Source organism: Sceloporus undulatus, chromosome 6, assembly GCF_019175285.1.
Source record: "Sceloporus undulatus isolate JIND9_A2432 ecotype Alabama chromosome 6, SceUnd_v1.1, whole genome shotgun sequence".
NCBI classification, from domain to species: domain Eukaryota; kingdom Metazoa; phylum Chordata; class Lepidosauria; order Squamata; family Phrynosomatidae; genus Sceloporus; species Sceloporus undulatus.
The window spans coordinates 51,100,633-51,117,891 of NC_056527.1; the positions used below are offsets into that span (position 1 = coordinate 51,100,633).

General features: G+C 39.2%; 1 protein-coding gene across 5 annotated transcripts in view; it reads left to right on the forward strand.

Annotated features, from left to right (window-relative positions):
• Positions 1–17,259, forward strand: part of RBMS3 (RNA binding motif single stranded interacting protein 3) — an 809,235-nt gene that overhangs the window by 711,220 nt on the left and 80,756 nt on the right. For 3 of the 5 annotated variants that reach the window (XM_042474219.1, XM_042474216.1, XM_042474217.1), the window contains 2 exons: positions 2,883–2,979; positions 15,521–15,571. In XM_042474219.1, coding sequence (XP_042330153.1) covers positions 2,883–2,979; positions 15,521–15,571 — 148 coding nt within the window. The remainder of the gene's footprint in view (positions 1–2,882; positions 2,980–15,520; positions 15,572–17,259) is intronic. The other 2 variants (XM_042474218.1, XM_042474220.1) reach the window with 1 other exon arrangement.

Sequence of the window (17,259 nt, forward strand, 5' to 3'; positions counted from 1 at the left end):
ATGTTTTGTTTTTTAAAAGTCTGTGGTTTTGTTTTGTTTTTGTTTAAAGATTGAATACCAGTTGATGGGAATGACTTGAAATCCTGGAGTGTTGACTAAGAACAGCTACATGTATGTTAAATTGTAATCATAGGATGCAACCATTTATAGGTTACAGCCATGGCAAAGTGGAATCATAGCACTATAGTTGTGGAGTGCGAATGGCCCCTGGTCAAAAAAGAGATTTCCCAATGCTGGGAGAAAAATTCAGCCAGTCTTGATGCAGCTTCAATATGATTTTTGTTTTGGTACATATTTGTCTGCACAGAAATAAATGTAGTTTTTCTGGGCAGAAATATGATTTCTTCCAAGAAAAGAATATTATAAATTACTTCTCCAAAAGTAGCTTATCCATGCAGAAAATATAATTTTTGGAAAAGAAGAAAGTGAGCATATAGTGGGTCCTGATATCCAGTGGGATTTGTTTTGGTTCCAGGACACACACACACACACACACACACACACCTGTACATGCCAAAATCCATGGATGCTCAAGTCAAACTAAATACAAGGCTGTAGTGAAATGATGTCCCTTATATAAAATAGCAAAATCAAGGTTTTCAAAATCAAATCAGTAGATATGGTGGGCCGATTGTCATTCTTGAGAGAATTAAATACCCTTCCAGTGAGAATATTTCAGGAATTATTTGTTCTTGCCTGCATGTACAAAGATGGAGAGCATGTAGATTGCATTGTAAGGCTGTTTTTATCAGGAGTGTAGTTTTCTCAAAATTTCCTCAAAACCTACATGATGTATACCTTCATAATTAGTTGTTCAGTAGTCACAAGGAATTACTACTTCATTTACTGAAATACTTTAATAGTTAATAAGTCAGGATCCCTCTTGATTAATATATGATACTTATAGTTAATCAGTGCCCGACCTCATTGGAAAACCTAGTTCAGTATTCAATATACCAGTTCCAATTGGAATTCAACCATGATTTTTTAAAATTTTAAATCCAAAAGCATTTGTTCAGAAGCAGTGTTCATATTAAGTCAGTAAGACTAGACTGTTTTTCACCACAACCCTAGTTCTAATATCTTTCAAAGGTTTTAGTCCTTCTCTCTTCCACATATGTCAGTCTTTCCTGTGTGATTTCATAGAATCGTACAATCATAGAGTTGGAAGAGACCACAAGGGCCATCCAATCCAACTCCCTGCCATGCAGGAAATCACAATCAAAGCATACCCAACAGATGGCCATCCAGCCTCTGTTTGAAGACCTCCAAAGGAGGAGATTCCACCACACTCCGAGGGAGTGTGTTCCACTGTTGAACAGACCTTACTGTCAGGAAGTTCTTCCTAATGTTGAGGTGGAATCTCTTTTCCTGTAACTTGCATCCATTGTTCCAGGTCCTATTCTTTGGAGCAGCTGCCTTGGGGGCATGACATGTAGATCATGCATGCCCCCAAGACACCCAAAGCTGGCTTCAAGCCGTCCAGCCATTTACATGGGGGCGGCGGCTTCTGAGTGCTCCAGTGCACAGCATTTATACACCACATGCTGTCAGAGTGCCTTAAAGCCAGCTTCTCACCATGGTGGGGCAGAAAAGCCAGTTTTTTGCAGGAGAAAAAGGGAGTGGCTGTTTGCTGCTCGTTTTTTGGCCAGCGAAAAGGCAGATTGGGGCTGCGGCATGCGGTTGCTGCAGCCCCAATCCAGCTTCAGAAGGGCCAGCTTGAAGCTGCTCCTTTGGGGTGGTCTGTTTCATCCCTTACTTAACCTCCCTACTTAACTGGAGTGGAAAGGGGGGGTCTTTAAAATTACAAATGAGTGGTTTGGGAAGGAATGACTTTATCAATAAGGATAGAAATAATATTCAAATATATTTTAAATGGGCTTAAAAAACAGACTTCTCAAGTGTCAGGAAGCCCTGATGAGGAGAATCCAAGATTGGTAAGATGCTTCACAGTTCAGAACATCCTTGGCGCAACAAAAAAAGTGTATGTGTGTACTGTTTTTGTGTAGAAAATGGCATTCTCTCTGATAACAGATCCTCCAAAACATTGTTTTTGCACAGAATTGAGGCTTGAACTACAGATATTCTTCAAAAACTACAATTTCTTACAACTTTCTCACAATTTCCACTCTTCAGCCTCTCCTAGAACATTATTTTTCTTTTTAATAGGGTCATTTCTCTCTTTTTTCCAACAGTGGGCAGTTGGTATCAGAAGCAGCAGGGTAGAAAAGCACAGTCTAATTTTTCCTCTTATATAAGGACTGATGTAATGGACCTTTGCTGGTATTGGGTTCTTTCTGATGAGGATTCTCAGTCTGTCAAGCTAGGATATCCTTTACACTCTTCTCCACCTGTTTCAAGCATCCTTCCCTGTCCCTTTTATACAAAAGAACAGTAGGCTTTCTGAATCCAGAATAGTGAAGCATAGGCTAAAGTGAAATATTGTGACAAACATGAAAAACCAGATTCAAAGGCTAGAGTATTGAAGTATCTCAAGGCTGAACTGTATGAATTCATGAATTCGAGACTATATAGATTTTAGTTTTTACTGTATTTGGAAGCTTATAGATTTTGGTAGGCATCTAACATTGGGGTCAGAAGGAGCCTGAGTAAAACCAAACTTTTAATAGGATAAATGTTTTGGTCAAAGCCTGAAGAAACACATGTAGTCATATTGGACCACTGCACTAATGTTAATCTCATTGCTACCAGTGGGCTTAGTTTGTATGCTTAAATCTGAATTCTGCCTCCTTCTTTGCCAATGCAGAAACATGAATAATTGGCAAGGATCCCTACTTTCCCCAGTTGCTAATAGTTATGAAACAGCTGCCTCTCAGTCCATTACTTTAAGAATCGTTCTTTTTCTTTTTGTTTATTTGCAGATTTTATTCCTCACCGTACAGTATTGCTACAAACCGCATGATTCCACAGACATCTATCACACCATTCATTGCTGCTTCCCCTGTCTCCACATATCAGGTATGTTTGAATTGCATGAGCCTCATGTATCCCTGTGTCAATGCTTGTGATTTGCATGTCAGTGAAGTAAATGTATATAGAGAAAAATCAGGTACATAGCTATTCTTCCTAGTCTAGAAGTTAATTTTTAGAGTAATTACTTATAACACCCCTTCTCTGTAAAACTCCAATAGCTTATTGTTAAAAATTCATAAGCATGAGAATTGCTCTTTCCATTTCCTCTAAAACAGCTACTTTAGTTTACTTAAACACATCTTGATGGCTACAAGTTTTTTGTTACAAAACAAACTCTCATTCCATTCCCCTCTTACTGTCACAAGTCACTGGCCTGTGACACAAAACACAGTGTCATCTTGTCTACCTCTTAACAGCATTTTAACACCCATAAAGAGCACATGATACAAAACAAGCCCATACTTGAACTTTATGATCCTCCTCCTCTACCATTTAGTGATGCCATCTCTATGTTATGAGAGAAGTGACAGAAAAGTTACACTTATGCTGCAAAAGGGAAAGCCATCTCTCACTAAATTACAATTCTAATGTAATGTAACTTTTGTTATTGAAAAATATGGACAAATTACTAGTACCTAGCTTTTCATCAAACCCAAATCTGTTGCCGAAGGCTGCTGCCTCAGTTTTTCTGATAGCAGGGCCTGTCTGTTTTGATTTAGCATTTAGCAAGAGGATTTGCTTAAGGTTTCCAGAGTGTTCTATATTTGAGTCTACTCTAAAAAGAGCTAGCATCCATTTATATTATTTCAACCAGTTTTTCTTTTCAAGGTTCAAATTTCAGACAGTACTAATGGAAATTTTTCTTATTTAAAATGGTTTTATCAGGTAGAACGTACTTTGTCTCCATCATTTTTACACTGTTTGCTCTTAATTTATTATAGCATGCCAGTAAGAAGCACTTTTAAACTTATCCTTAAAAGAACTTTGCATGTTAAAAGCTCCATTATATTCACTTTGCATCACCAGTGGCTAACTTTTTAAAAAAGAAGTATGTGCATCAGTAAATAATTAGGGCCAAATTCAATTTAGTCCCAACTAGAGTAGACATGTTAAATCAATGGGAACTTGGTAAGTCAACATTTATATAAGTTCTATCGATTGAATATATCTACTTCAGAAGAAACTAACAATTGATTTAACGCTAAGAAACCACATTTTGCTTTAGGGTCCATAGCTATCGTGGCAAGACTTTTTTATGAAAACAAAATATTTGCTGTGAAATACTCTCTTTGCTTAAGTTAAGTAATCTGAGCATCTTCACTAGAGGACTTCAGTTTTCCTGGCACAAAAAGTTAAGGCTCTTTCCCATAAATAGCAATTTTAATTATTAACACAGTTCATGTTTTTTTTTTAATATATGCTCTGTTAACATTATTCTAAAATAATTTTTCCAGTCACTCTTCCAATGACACTTTTCTTTACTGTTTTACATATCTGACTAGTATGAACAACATGCTCTGTCCATCATATTCCTTCATAATTAATAACAGCATATTATAAAATATATGCTCTTCATCATGTTTTATCATATAAGAAATTAGAATGATAATTCTTGTAAGACTGTAAATACAGTTAAGTTTTAATATGCTTGAATCATACTGATTATAGTTTAGATGCCATAAGGAAGCACATCTGAACAGATGGAAATAGCAACTTTTGACTGATTTTTTTTTTTGGATCTCTAATGTGCATGTTATGCATTCTTCCTACCCATCTATAAAGCTAGATCAAATAACCTAACTTTAATTTACTTTAACCAGGCATATAACCATGGAGTACAGTGGCTCAAGCAAAGAAAGATGTTCTTAGCTGCTCATGCTTTGTGGTTTACCTTTAAAGAATCTTATTGAGGGGGAAATCATAGAGTAAAGTAGGCTACTTCATTCTGCTGTCTTTTGATCCCTGATCAGGGAGAGGAAAGACTTCCCTGACAGAAAAGGGATATCATGGAGACCATTGATCTTATATCTTGCCATAACATCCTGATGATAATTTCCCTTAAGGGAAACCTTAGTAGGAACATGAGAGCAATCTTAATCTAGATTTCTTCCAGGGAAATAAATAGTGAATAGGTGGAGAGGGGGGTCATTTGTGGCAGAGAGAGTGTATTTGTGTGTTTCTGTTTATAAAATGTCCACCCAAGAATTTATGTAAGATAACTCATTATTAGTGAGCCATTTTTAGGGCAAATTGAGCCCAGTTCAACTGTCACTAGCAAAACTAATAATTTGAATTGTATCTAGGAATGGGCTTGAGTCTATAGAGCTAAGGTGTGTTCTGATTAATCATGATAGTAGTTTAGGTTATATATAGTAGTTTAGGTTATATACTCAAGATAGTAGTTTAGGTTATATATTCTGAACCAACTCCAGTTTGGAAGAGTCTTCAAAGTGAGGTTCATGCACTCCACATTGCTGCAGTCTACCTTAAATATTGAGATCATAGAGATGGGAGCTATCTTGTGTTTTCTAAAGAATGTGTTTTTTAAACTTTAACTTTGTTTTAATTTAAGAATGTGCTGTTATTTTAACACCAGAAAGTTCTGTAGAGATCACTTTTTCTAGAAATAATAAATAATACAAAAAAAAAAAAAATCAGATGCACCATGTATTCTTGATAGCCTGGAAAGCAGAGGTAATAATGAAGAAAATGAAAAGATAAAGAGGGAGACCAGGAGAGTTCTTATAAACAAAGTTGTCAGCTCTGGAGACCGTTAACCACAGTACTGAAGGGGGAAATAAGTTCATTCCAGTTTGGTAGGAGAAGGGATCGTACATGAGTCTAAGCAAATTATGCAGCTTTGATGGTTACTGAAATCCAAGAATTATATAAAGGCAGTGAATGGAATATGGCTTTTAAAAGAACATTTGGGCATTTGTGGATTTGGAGCAAGATGTGATAAATGTACATGTGTATCTACCTCTGTTTCTTTGTATCAGCTGAATCAGGCGAGGTTGTGGCAGCACTGAATACTGTTTTGATTAAGTAATGAGATGGATGAGACACAAATGGCTTTGGTAGCTTTTACCAGTTTCAGCCAGTTCACTTCTTATATAAGGATAGACTTGCTACATGCTTTTATAAAACTCCAAGTTCAAGTTATTGTTACAAATTATCCATGGTGCTATACTTTAATACAGTTAAGAAGCTTCAATACGTACAGAATGTGACACTTAGGATTTTGACCAGTTTAAGTAACATGAAATGATACTATCCCCATTCTTAAATATGTTATGCATTTCTAAAAAGAATACATTCTTTGCTTTGGTGATGCTTTGGAAAACACTTTTAAGGAAGATAATAATGGACACCAGCCTTGCCTTCTCTTCAGTGCCGAGTCAAAAATGTTTCTTTTTGCAAAGGCATTTAATTTTTTTTGTTTTGTTTAATAAGTTTGTATTCTGGTTGAAGAGATTTTATGCGTTTTCACTGTAGCCTCCATGAACCACACAAATGGGTTTCCTGCACCTGCGCAGAGACATGCAGAACCTTCCAGAATCTCTAGGGAAGACTTTTTGGCAGTAGCTCCGCCCACCTTATATATACCCTTAGCGTTCCCGCTCTTTTCCATTAGTTCATTTTTGTCCGTTGTGCTAGCACCATCGAAACAACTGATTCTTAGAATCCCTTTCAATATGGAATTTGAAAATAGCGGTTTGATCTCGATTTTGGCCTCTCTCTCTCATTTGGGCTTTGACATAGTGATATATTGGCTTTGACTCAGTATGTCCTCAACTACTCTGTCTTGTGATTTCCATATCGTTTGATTCTTGGATTGGCTTTGGACTGGTAAGATGGCTTCTTAGTCCATGTATTTCAAGAGGTGTAATGAGTGAGGCACGAAGATCCTCTGGCAAGACAAACACTCTTGTGAAGCGCACAACATACAGGCCTGCACCCACTGCAGAGCCTTTACCCTGCAGGCCAGGAAAAATAATCTCTCCTGACTGCAGTCATTGTTGGATGAGAGGGCCCTAAAGCCTCATGTGGTTCCAACTGCTACAGGCCCTGTCCTTCCACCATCTCTGTCTTGTAAAAGGCCTTCTACTATGGAGTCTGGCTGTTAGGAGGACATAGCTAGCCCAAGTTCTTCAAGGTCAAGTCATGGGACATCATCAGCTGCATGTTAGACTGAATCCAACCATCAGTGTTCAATGGAGGCCACCAAATCCAAGGATGCCCCCACAAAAATGTGGCTGCTACCAAGTCCATCTCTAAGCCTAAGAAGGCTAGTGAAAAGGGGAAGAAGGCTGACAAAAAGATGCACAAGCATTCTTCCTCTCATTCCTCCTCTAAAAAGGTAGCCAGGTCTGAAAACCAGCCAATGGATAAGCCTACTTCATCCACACCTTCACTCCAACTGGTTGAGGCCCTGGCTGTATTAATCTCCGAGGGTGAATTGGTGGACTTGCCTACGAGACCTTCCTCACCAGATTCCTTTCTCTATGTGCTCGTGTCTGGGGTTGTCTATCTGCTTTGCAGCTCATTATTCTGAAGCTGACTTCTGTCTCGAGATTTTCCATCAATGCGAATTTGACCTTTGGGTTTTTGTCACTGCGGACATCAGTCAACCTTGAACCCAAAGTCTGGACAGAATCCAGCATGACTTGCTCTTTAACCAAGAGACCAGTCCTTATTATATGCTGTTTGACCCAGATTATCACCTCAAAGACTATGTCTATGAGCTTCCTACAGGTCTCCAAGGCTCTTCACATGGATCTATTATCCTCCAGTTGTTGTCATCTTTGAGGCCTCTTCCGGTGCCTCAGGGCACTCTGGACATAAACCACCACCAGTGCTGTGAAGCCTTAGCAGACAGACCCTTGCTACCAACCCCTCCCTCTGTGAGATTTACATCTCTTGACTCAGATTCATCTTCAACACAAATCTGTGCATGGTCTCCTTCAGACACAATCATGGTCCATGAGTCAAATTCCCTGATGCATGATGTCCATTCCTTTTCTGAACAGGTCATTCACATGGCGAATGCTTTGGCTCTCAAGCTGGTTCGCCATAATGCAGAACCCTTAGATTCGATATATGAAAGAATTCAATCCAAGGTTCCTACTGCAATCTCCATCGGGCTCTCACCATCCATGTCCCACATCGCTAAGCATTCTTAGGCTATCCCAGCCACAATTCTATCTACCTCCAGGAAGATCTCTACAGATTGACCCCCTCAGATGCTACTGGGCTAGTTGAGCATTCATGCCTGAATTTTTCAATCGTTGAGACCTCCCAACTGAAGCCAACTGCTCTAACATCCTCAACACCTGTTAATAAGGAGGGTATGAAGTTGGATGGTATGGCATTGAAGCTGTATTCCGTGGCTCCCTTTGGCTTTCATGTCACAAACTATTCCGCTTTGCATGGTGGCTTATCAACATCTCTGGAAGAGGATTTTTTCCATCCTTGACAAGCTTCCCGATGAAGATGGTTGGTGCAAGCATTGCTGTCTGAAGCCCATTCACTTGGTGCCCAACGAATCAATTCTGCCTGTCACTCTGCAGACAGTGTTTCAAAGGTAATCTCCAGTTTGATTGCCCTTCACCGCTATGCCTGGCTTTGAGCATCAGATCTTCTTCACCAAGCTCAAGCCATGATAGAGGACATGCCCTTCGACGAATTCAGGGCTGGTAGCAGACATCTTACAGCCAGTCAAGGTCATACAGTCCATCTGGCTCATGGAGACAAAGGTTACCTTCTCAGTTCTCTTCCTCCTCAGGCAGATGTCTCACCACCCTCCCTCAGTACCGTCAATCCTTTAAAAGGAAGGAAGTCCAAGGTAAAAAGCATCTGTGACTTTCCCCTTGTGTGCACTTTCCTTCCCAAGACAGTTTTGGCTGTAGACTTTCTCAACATATCAAGGTTTGGTCTTCCATAACCTCTAATTCATGGGTATTTACCATCATTGACGAAGGCTATTCACAGGGCGAATTCTTTTTTAATTTTTATTTATAACAGACAGAATAACATGATCGATCTCACCATGCACAGTGGTCAGGTTTGACACCCAGACCTCAAGACGCTTCACCTTCTCGTTTGACAGACTTGGCCATGACCTTGTTGCCTGAACCCTTACAAGCTGTCATACAAACAGCCTGCAAGCCATCAACACAGAAGTCCTGCCACTTGAAATGGACTAAATTTCTGACTTCCGGTTGCAACGCCTGGACGAGCGGAGGCAAGTAGCTTGGCTCTGACCTCCTTTCTACCGCTGAGCGACCCGTTTAAGGTCTCCCATAGGGAAGACCAGAAGGGTACACGAACCGAGGGAGTTTCGTGGCGAGGGTCTGTTGGGGGCTGAGGATCCTGCTCTTCTTAGCTCCGGAGGGAGTAGAAGAGGGGGACCCCGAGAAAGCCGCAAGGCAGCCGGCGCAGCGGTGTGCAATTCCTGGCTTTATCTTTTCGGGACACCAGTCCGGGCGCAACTCTGTTAACATCTAGAAGATTTATCCCGCGAGGGCCAACGGGATACTGGGAATATCTCTTCCAAGGAAGAAAAGCTTTTGGCTAACCTACTCTTTTTAGGAGCATATAAGACCTCAAATCTCTTTCTCATGTCCCTAGCAGAAATTGGACTTTCTATTTCTTCTTTGAAATGTTATGTGGCAGCCATCTGTGCTCACTACCAGTTCAATGGTTGCCCATCCTTCTTTCAAAATCCTCTCGTAAAAAAAAAGTTCCTTGAAGGATTTGTTATCCTCCATTCTTCAGCTTCGATACTGACTACGGCTTGGAGTCTTGAGTTGGTCCTCACACAGTTTTCCAAGCAGCCCTCCGAACTCATGGACACAGCTGATCTTAGGCTTCTTACATGGAAGACTGCCTTTCCTGTTGCCATTACCTCAGTTTGCTGCACTGGAGAACTTTGTGGACTTTGAGTGGACTAACTTCGATTCCATAAAGACAAAGTTTTTCTATGCCCAGACATCACCTTTTTGCCTAAGATAGTTTTCTTTCCTTCATAGTCAGGACATTGTTCTGTCTACCTTGGCTCCAAATCTGACCATTAGTACGAGTGATTTTATATTTGATTTTTATATATAGATGTTTTAATTGTTTGGAGTCTATTGCAGTTTTAAAGGTTTTATCTGTAAGCCACCTTGGGTCCCTCTGGGGAGAAAGGTGGGATATAAATGAAATAAATAAATACCGAGAGCTTTCTGCATTTGCTCAGTATTCGAAGAGCACTCACATTCTATGTCGACCGCACTTTGGATTCGAGACAATCCAAGAGATGGTTTGTTTGCTACTCGGATTCGAAGCTTGGACTTCAAGTCACTCTTCAACGTTTCTCAAAATGGGTGACTGCTATCATTCATCTAGCCTACGAAATCTCAGGGAAAACTCCTCTTGGTCAAATTTGAGCTCATGCTACCAGGGCAGTAGCAATGTCCTCTGCTTTTCTCAGTGGAGTGCTGCTAGAAGATGTCTGTAAAGCTGAAGTCTGGTCCCAGTCATTGACTTTCATCTCATATTATAGGCTGGATACCAGGGCAAGGAATGATGCACCTTTTGGGAGGGCAGTGTTGCTTTCTGGTTTATTATTATTATTATTATTATTATTATTATTATTATTATTTATTTTATAGAGTGCCATAGGCTACACAGTGCTTTATAAAGCAAAACAATAAAAAAAAAAAACAGATGCAAGCTTGCCTACGGCTTACAATCCAACCAACAATGAGAAGATACACAATTAATAACATAACATTATACTAAAATTACACAATAGGATAAAATAGTGCAAATTAATACAAATAATTGAGGATACAGTTATAAAATTGTGATGTTAAGATGAGAGTTGATAGGCTTCCCTGAACAGAGTTTGGACTGAGGGATGTTGCATTGCATGTTTTCTACTTGTGTTTAATAAAACATTTTCTTGATACACTATACCTGGTGCTTGGTGTCACGACACCCCTTTCTCCTGTGACTTTAGCTTGTTAGTCTAACCCATTTGTGTGATTCACAGAGACCACAATGAAGAAGGGCAGGCTGCTTACTTGTAACTGTAATAATAATAATAATAATTTGTTTTATTTATATACCGCTATTCCAAAGATCATAGCGGTGAACAGCAAGTAAGCTAATTAGCAAGTAAGCTAATTTGCCCCCAACAGTCTAGGTACTCATTTTAGCGACCTTGGAAGGATGCAAGCCTGAGTCGAGCTTGGGCCCTTTTGCTGGTCTTGAACTCGCAACCTTGTGGTTTTGAGCGAATGGCTGCAGTACAGGCATTTAACCACTGCGCCACCAGGGCTCCAGTGGTTAAATGCCTGTACTGTAGTTTGAGTGGTCATCTTTGAATTCACACAAACCTGCCCATCCTTCCCTCTGGTCATGTCAGGCTCTTGTACACATTCACTCTTTCTGCTATTATGTGGTGTCCAATTGGAACTGAGGGAAAAGAGTGGGAATGCTAGGGGTAGATATATATGCATAGGGTGGGCAGAGCTACTGGCAAAAAGTCTTCCCTAGCAATTCTAGAAGGTTCCAAATGTATCTGCGCAGGTGCAAGAAACCCATTTGTGTGAATTCACAGATGAACACTCGAAGAACTACAGTTACAGGTAAGTAGCCTGTCCTCCTTCTGTTTCCTTCTTGCTATGTTGTGCGTATCGCTTTATAATGTTACCTATACCTCTCTAAGAGCTATTATGGATGAAGCATGGTTTATAATACAGATAGTTTATTCTGAATGTTAGGTTGCCTAGGGACATCAAGGCAGTGCATAGCACAGCGGAGCTTGGTATGAAATACCTCAATCCTGCACACTTACCTGAGCTCAGTGAGACTTACTTCTGAGTAGGAATGCATGGAACTGCACTGCAGGTATGTCGTGAATATAAAACAGTGGGACATCATTTATTTCAGAATTCTCTATGGAATTAGATTTTCTGAAATAAGAATCAGAAAGAAGAAATTTATTATGGAGGGGGAAAGGTGGAAACACAGATGTTAGAATATGGTACGAAAGAGACTGGTGATACCTATCTTTAAAAAGATTTCCCTGTTTTTCAATAAAAGATCTATTTTGAGTCAGAGGTAGATGTTAGCCAGAGGAATACGTTTGATTGAAGAAGTGGGAAATGCTTTTGAATAGATAGAAATCCAGAGAGAAGAGGAAAAATTGATGTTTGCTCTGCAGAAGACTTTTGCAGACATAGCACAAGACAGAGGAATAACTTGAAAAGGAAAATGTGGTTTTTAATAGCTACAGCTACATCATGATCATGAGAACATGTTTTCTAGCAAAGCTCAAAATCCACTTGGTGGCATGTGCCAATTGTTTTAAAAGTATCATTTTTACCTTGGGATATTTCTACCTGAAAATTATCATTGCTTTATTATGTATGAATACTGAGGATGCATATCAACAGGTGCCAAATGACGTTAAAAACACTTCCAACAAGTAGAGAAAAATAAAAATCTTTCTGGGAAAACAATTTACATCTAAACTGAGATGAACCCTCTTTATTGACTGTGCATCTTATGACCAAAATAGTAATTGTGCTCACTTATTCTAGATTATTTCATTTGCAGTAAATTATTAATATTCTATTATTGCATATAAATTGCAAGGATAAGAGTTCTTTGAAAAGTTTCAGACTATTTTAACAGGAACTTGTCAGAGTAAACTCTCACATGTCCTGATCCAGAGAACATAACACTATCTCTACCTTGACTTCTGATTGGCTCCAACTAAACACATGTGAGCTGCCATGTTATATTCTTCTGTGTATGATCACTCTTGTCAGTCTTGGAACATAACACTATCTCCCACCTTACTTCTGATTGGCTCCAACTTAATACATGTGAGCTGACATATTATATTCTTCTGTGTACGATTACTCTTGTCAATCTTGGAACATAATTACTTTCAGCTTCCTAGCCCTATGTCCTTCCATTAGATGCTGCTTTTATTTTTGAGGTCTGTCGGGTGAGCAACAGAGGAAAAAACTGGTGGGTCCAGTGTTAGTTTAAAGTTAGAAGATCTTAGCTTTACTGATGTGAAAATGAAAAGTGGCATCATGCTAACTAGTTGGTATTATATGTGGAAGAGGGAATGTGCTAAACAGGTAGAATCATACCATAATGTGATTATGTAGAGTAGAATGTCCCAGATTCAAATACTGACATTTCTCATTCAAAGGGTCATATATCTACTAATAGGAAAGATCACTGCCAGAGACCTGGGAAAGTCATTGTCAGTCAGATGAGACAATATCTGTTTAGAAGCACAAATTATCCAACGTTGTATTAGACAGCTTCATATTTTTCTATATGTGGGATTCCCAACTGCACTGCCTGTAGTGCCATTGTCAGCAAATCAAGGTGAGGGAGTTTTATGAGGGCATTTCCTCCTAATCTTCAAAGGAACTGGGTTCTTCATTTAGATTCATTAGAGGGAGTCCACACCTTCCCAAAATTCATGATGCAAAGAACTCCATTAACTGCAAGGACGTTATCACATGGGGCAAAATTGGAAGATTAAAGTAGGGCCAATGCAGGGTCATTCAGGACTTAGGGACAGATTCACAGCTGCTTATCACATGACACTTCAGGCAATCAGAAGAGAATCCAGGGAGAATGTGAGGTCAATCAGGAAATAAATAAATTCGCAAAACTACTGGATTTACGTTTCCATTTTGCTTGTGATTTGACTCCTCTTGTGCTCTGTGTGTGATAACCAATAGCAAGTGGCCTTGCATTTCTGGGATGCCACCACTTTAACAATTTTTGAGATAAGCACATAAGACCTACATGTGATAAGGTCCTAAGAGGAGGTGGTATTCTTGCCACAGAATGACTGGATAGGAGCAAGAGTTCAATATGAGTACCTTTAGGACAAGAAACTGATGGGTGGAGAGGAGGAGAGGAAGAACTATACACATATTCATTAGCAATCAGAGACAACCTACTCCCCTGCATCCATTCACACACAGCAGGCAATTTCTAATGATGCTCCTTCACTTTTTCAATGTTCTGAATATGTATATAGGCTCAGAAAGAATTGGGCTTCCTCTTCTTTCGGAATTAGGAAGCATAATCTGTAGGTAGAATAACAGGATTAGTCAAATTACACTCTAAGGATGTATCCACGTTGTAGAAATAAAGCTGTTTGACACCACTTTAACTGCCATGACGCTATCCTACAGAATCCAGAGATTTGTAGTTTGGTAAGACACCAAACCACTCTGACAGAACCAGGCTGAATAACTCACCAAGCTACAAACTCCAGGATTCCACAGAATGGAGCCATGGCAGTTCAACTGGTGTGTCAGACTGCTTTATTTCTGCAGTGTAGAAGAGCTGTAAAAATTGGGACATTTCTTGGACTTTTGAAGGATATCATCATTTGTGTTATTTGCAATTATTTTGTCAACACAGAATGTGTTCATTGTTTACTCAAAAGCATGCTAATGATTCAAAAATATATGCTAATAAACTTTATATGTGTTGGGTGAACATTTTGTGGAAGTTTATTGGTGTAACTGTACTGAGAAACTAGACTCTCAATTGTCTTCCTTCACATTATGCTTCTTTTATTAAAGCCCATTACGTTTTATCATAGAACAAAGAGCCTGTTTGCAACTTCAGAACCATCGATACAATCCCTTCAGCTTAATAATTAATTGAGCCTTGTAGACATATGTTACTTTCTCCATGAGAGTCACAATAAGCAGCATTCCTTGTTAATACTAGGCTGTGCACGAATTGTCTACAAACTGCAACTTGCAACAACCCTAAACCTGCTGTTTTCTGTAGGTGGATTTGTGTGGATCTGCATGATGCTAGAGTATCAGTACATTCCTTCACTGTCTCTACATTAACTTTAGTGTAGGGAAAGGTTTTGAGCAAACACATGCTCAGTACACAATGGTAGCTTCAGTGCTATGTGCAGGATGCCCTGATGCAGTGTAGAAGCCAGAACATAATGGGAGAGGGAAGGACAAAAAGGAACACAAAATTGCAGACTGGGTGGCATTCATAGTTGCCAAAGCAAGCAGTCATCCTCACTCTGAAAGAAATCTAATGAATGTTGCTCCCCAATATCTCGACTTTATTAGCACATGAGAGTATGAGGGCCAGCATGGCGTAGTGGTTGAGTGTTGGACTGCTACTCTGAAGGCCAGGGTTTGATTCCCAGCTTGGCCATGAAACCCACTGGGTGATGTTGGGCAAGATACATTCTCTCAGCCTCAGGAGAAGGCAATGGCAAACCTCCTCTGAACAAATCTTTCCAAGAAAATGCCCTGATAGGTTGCCATATGTCAGAAGTGAGTTGAAGGCACACCACACACACATGCTCAACACACAGAAAGAGACACACACATATGAGTATGAGAGAGTATCATTTTCCAAACTGGAGGACCAATTTCTTTATCTGCTATTTTTAGAAACTTGAGCACCATGTTCTCAATGTGCCTGAGTTATTCAAATTGAGGTTGTGGATGCATCTTCCCCCTCCAACAACAGAAAAATCACTATTATGCTAACACTACTTTTTGATCCACAGGTTCAGAGTACTTCATGGATGCCTCATCCGTCATATGTTATGCAACCAACTGTAAGTGAGAATACACACACAGTTTTTTTTTATTTCATTGGGAGTTTGTTAAATTTGTTTTCCCCTAATTATAACAGTTTGTTACCTTTAAAATACCTCCACAGATATTTTACTGAAGTTCACTGATATTTTACTGAAATAATATCAGTAACAAAATAGTCCTTACTTCAGTACATGTAATAATTATGAGCTTAGGGCAGCAGTGGACAAAGTGCTACCAAGAGATTGCATGCAGCCACTTCAAGCCCATTTTAAGACTTCCCCAGATGATTTTTTTTGGTGAAATGGCATTCATAGGAACTTACAGAAGCAGGACTTTTGCTATAAAATGGGATGTAAGGCCACAAAGCCCTGCAAAAAGCCTCCCAATCAAAACCAAGATACAAAAAGAAGTATAATTCTAGAAACCTTAAGTACATTTTTGGTACAAGTGCAGCTCATAATGGTCTTGGAGGCAGAAAATTCCCTCCCTCTACCAGTCCAGAGTTTAGATTTAGTTTAGATTATACTAATGCACTTTAATTTAGATTATACTGATTGTATGCATCTCTGTCAGAGCAGAATGTAATGTCGCAGCAAACTAAGTGCAAGATTTGTTCAGGCATAGCTTGGTATTCCATATCATGCTGTTAAATGGCCGGAAGGCTTTTGCCATATAGATGCAGGCATATAACCAGCTTAATCTTTAGCCACTATAAATTTATATTTAAACTTTATTCCTGGGAGGTTTCTGGACTGCTAGTTGAATACTTTCATGAGCAATGAAGTAGCAAATGATCATACTTTTATTAATTCCTTCTTTCATTAAAATAAAGAGAGACAACTGACTGGCAATTGTGCTTTGGGCTCTACACATATGTATACAAATACACACACACGTATCCATGCATTCAGAGATTGTACAATAAAGCACTCATTTTTTTACAATAAAATCTAAGAAAACAGAAAAATCCTGCCAAGTTACCATCAAAATACCAGAATACGTAGATCCATCTGTAACATTTATGTAGTAATAACAAAGATAAAAATGAAAATCAAGCACTGAACACCTACCAAAAGATAGCACTTGCTTCAGGGAAGGGGGGAGTTACTTAGCCATTGGTATTTGCTGGAGTTCCTCATGGATGCCAAAATCCATGGATGTTCATGTGCCATTAAATACAATGAATAATAAAAAGTTGTCCCTTACGTAAAATATCAAAATTAAGGTTTGCTTTTGGGATTTTATATATTTTTGAATATTTTAAGCCATGGATGTTTGAATCTATAGCTAAAAAATCTGTGGATACGGAAGGCTTACTATACTGGGGAAATGCTTTCTATGGCACACACCCACATCATCATTATGGGTGGAATCACCCATAGACAAACCACTGAGGTTTGCTGTAATAATGGTGTAGGGACATACAGAAGCACAAACTCTTTCAGGTAGACTAGGTCTAGGCCATTTAGAGTTTTAAAGTTTAATACCAAAATGTTGAACTGAGCCTGTAGTTGAGTCTGGTAACCAGTTGAAGGCCCAAAACAGACAGGCCAAATGATGTGGTTTTCCACTGCATTTGGAGTGTAGCATTTTGGTGACTGCTGCTAATATGTGCTGGTAACACTTTGCGTTGTTTGTGTGTGTGTGTGTGCTTGTGTTTTTAAGAGCCTTTATAAACAGTAGAGAAAGAAACCTTACAGAATTT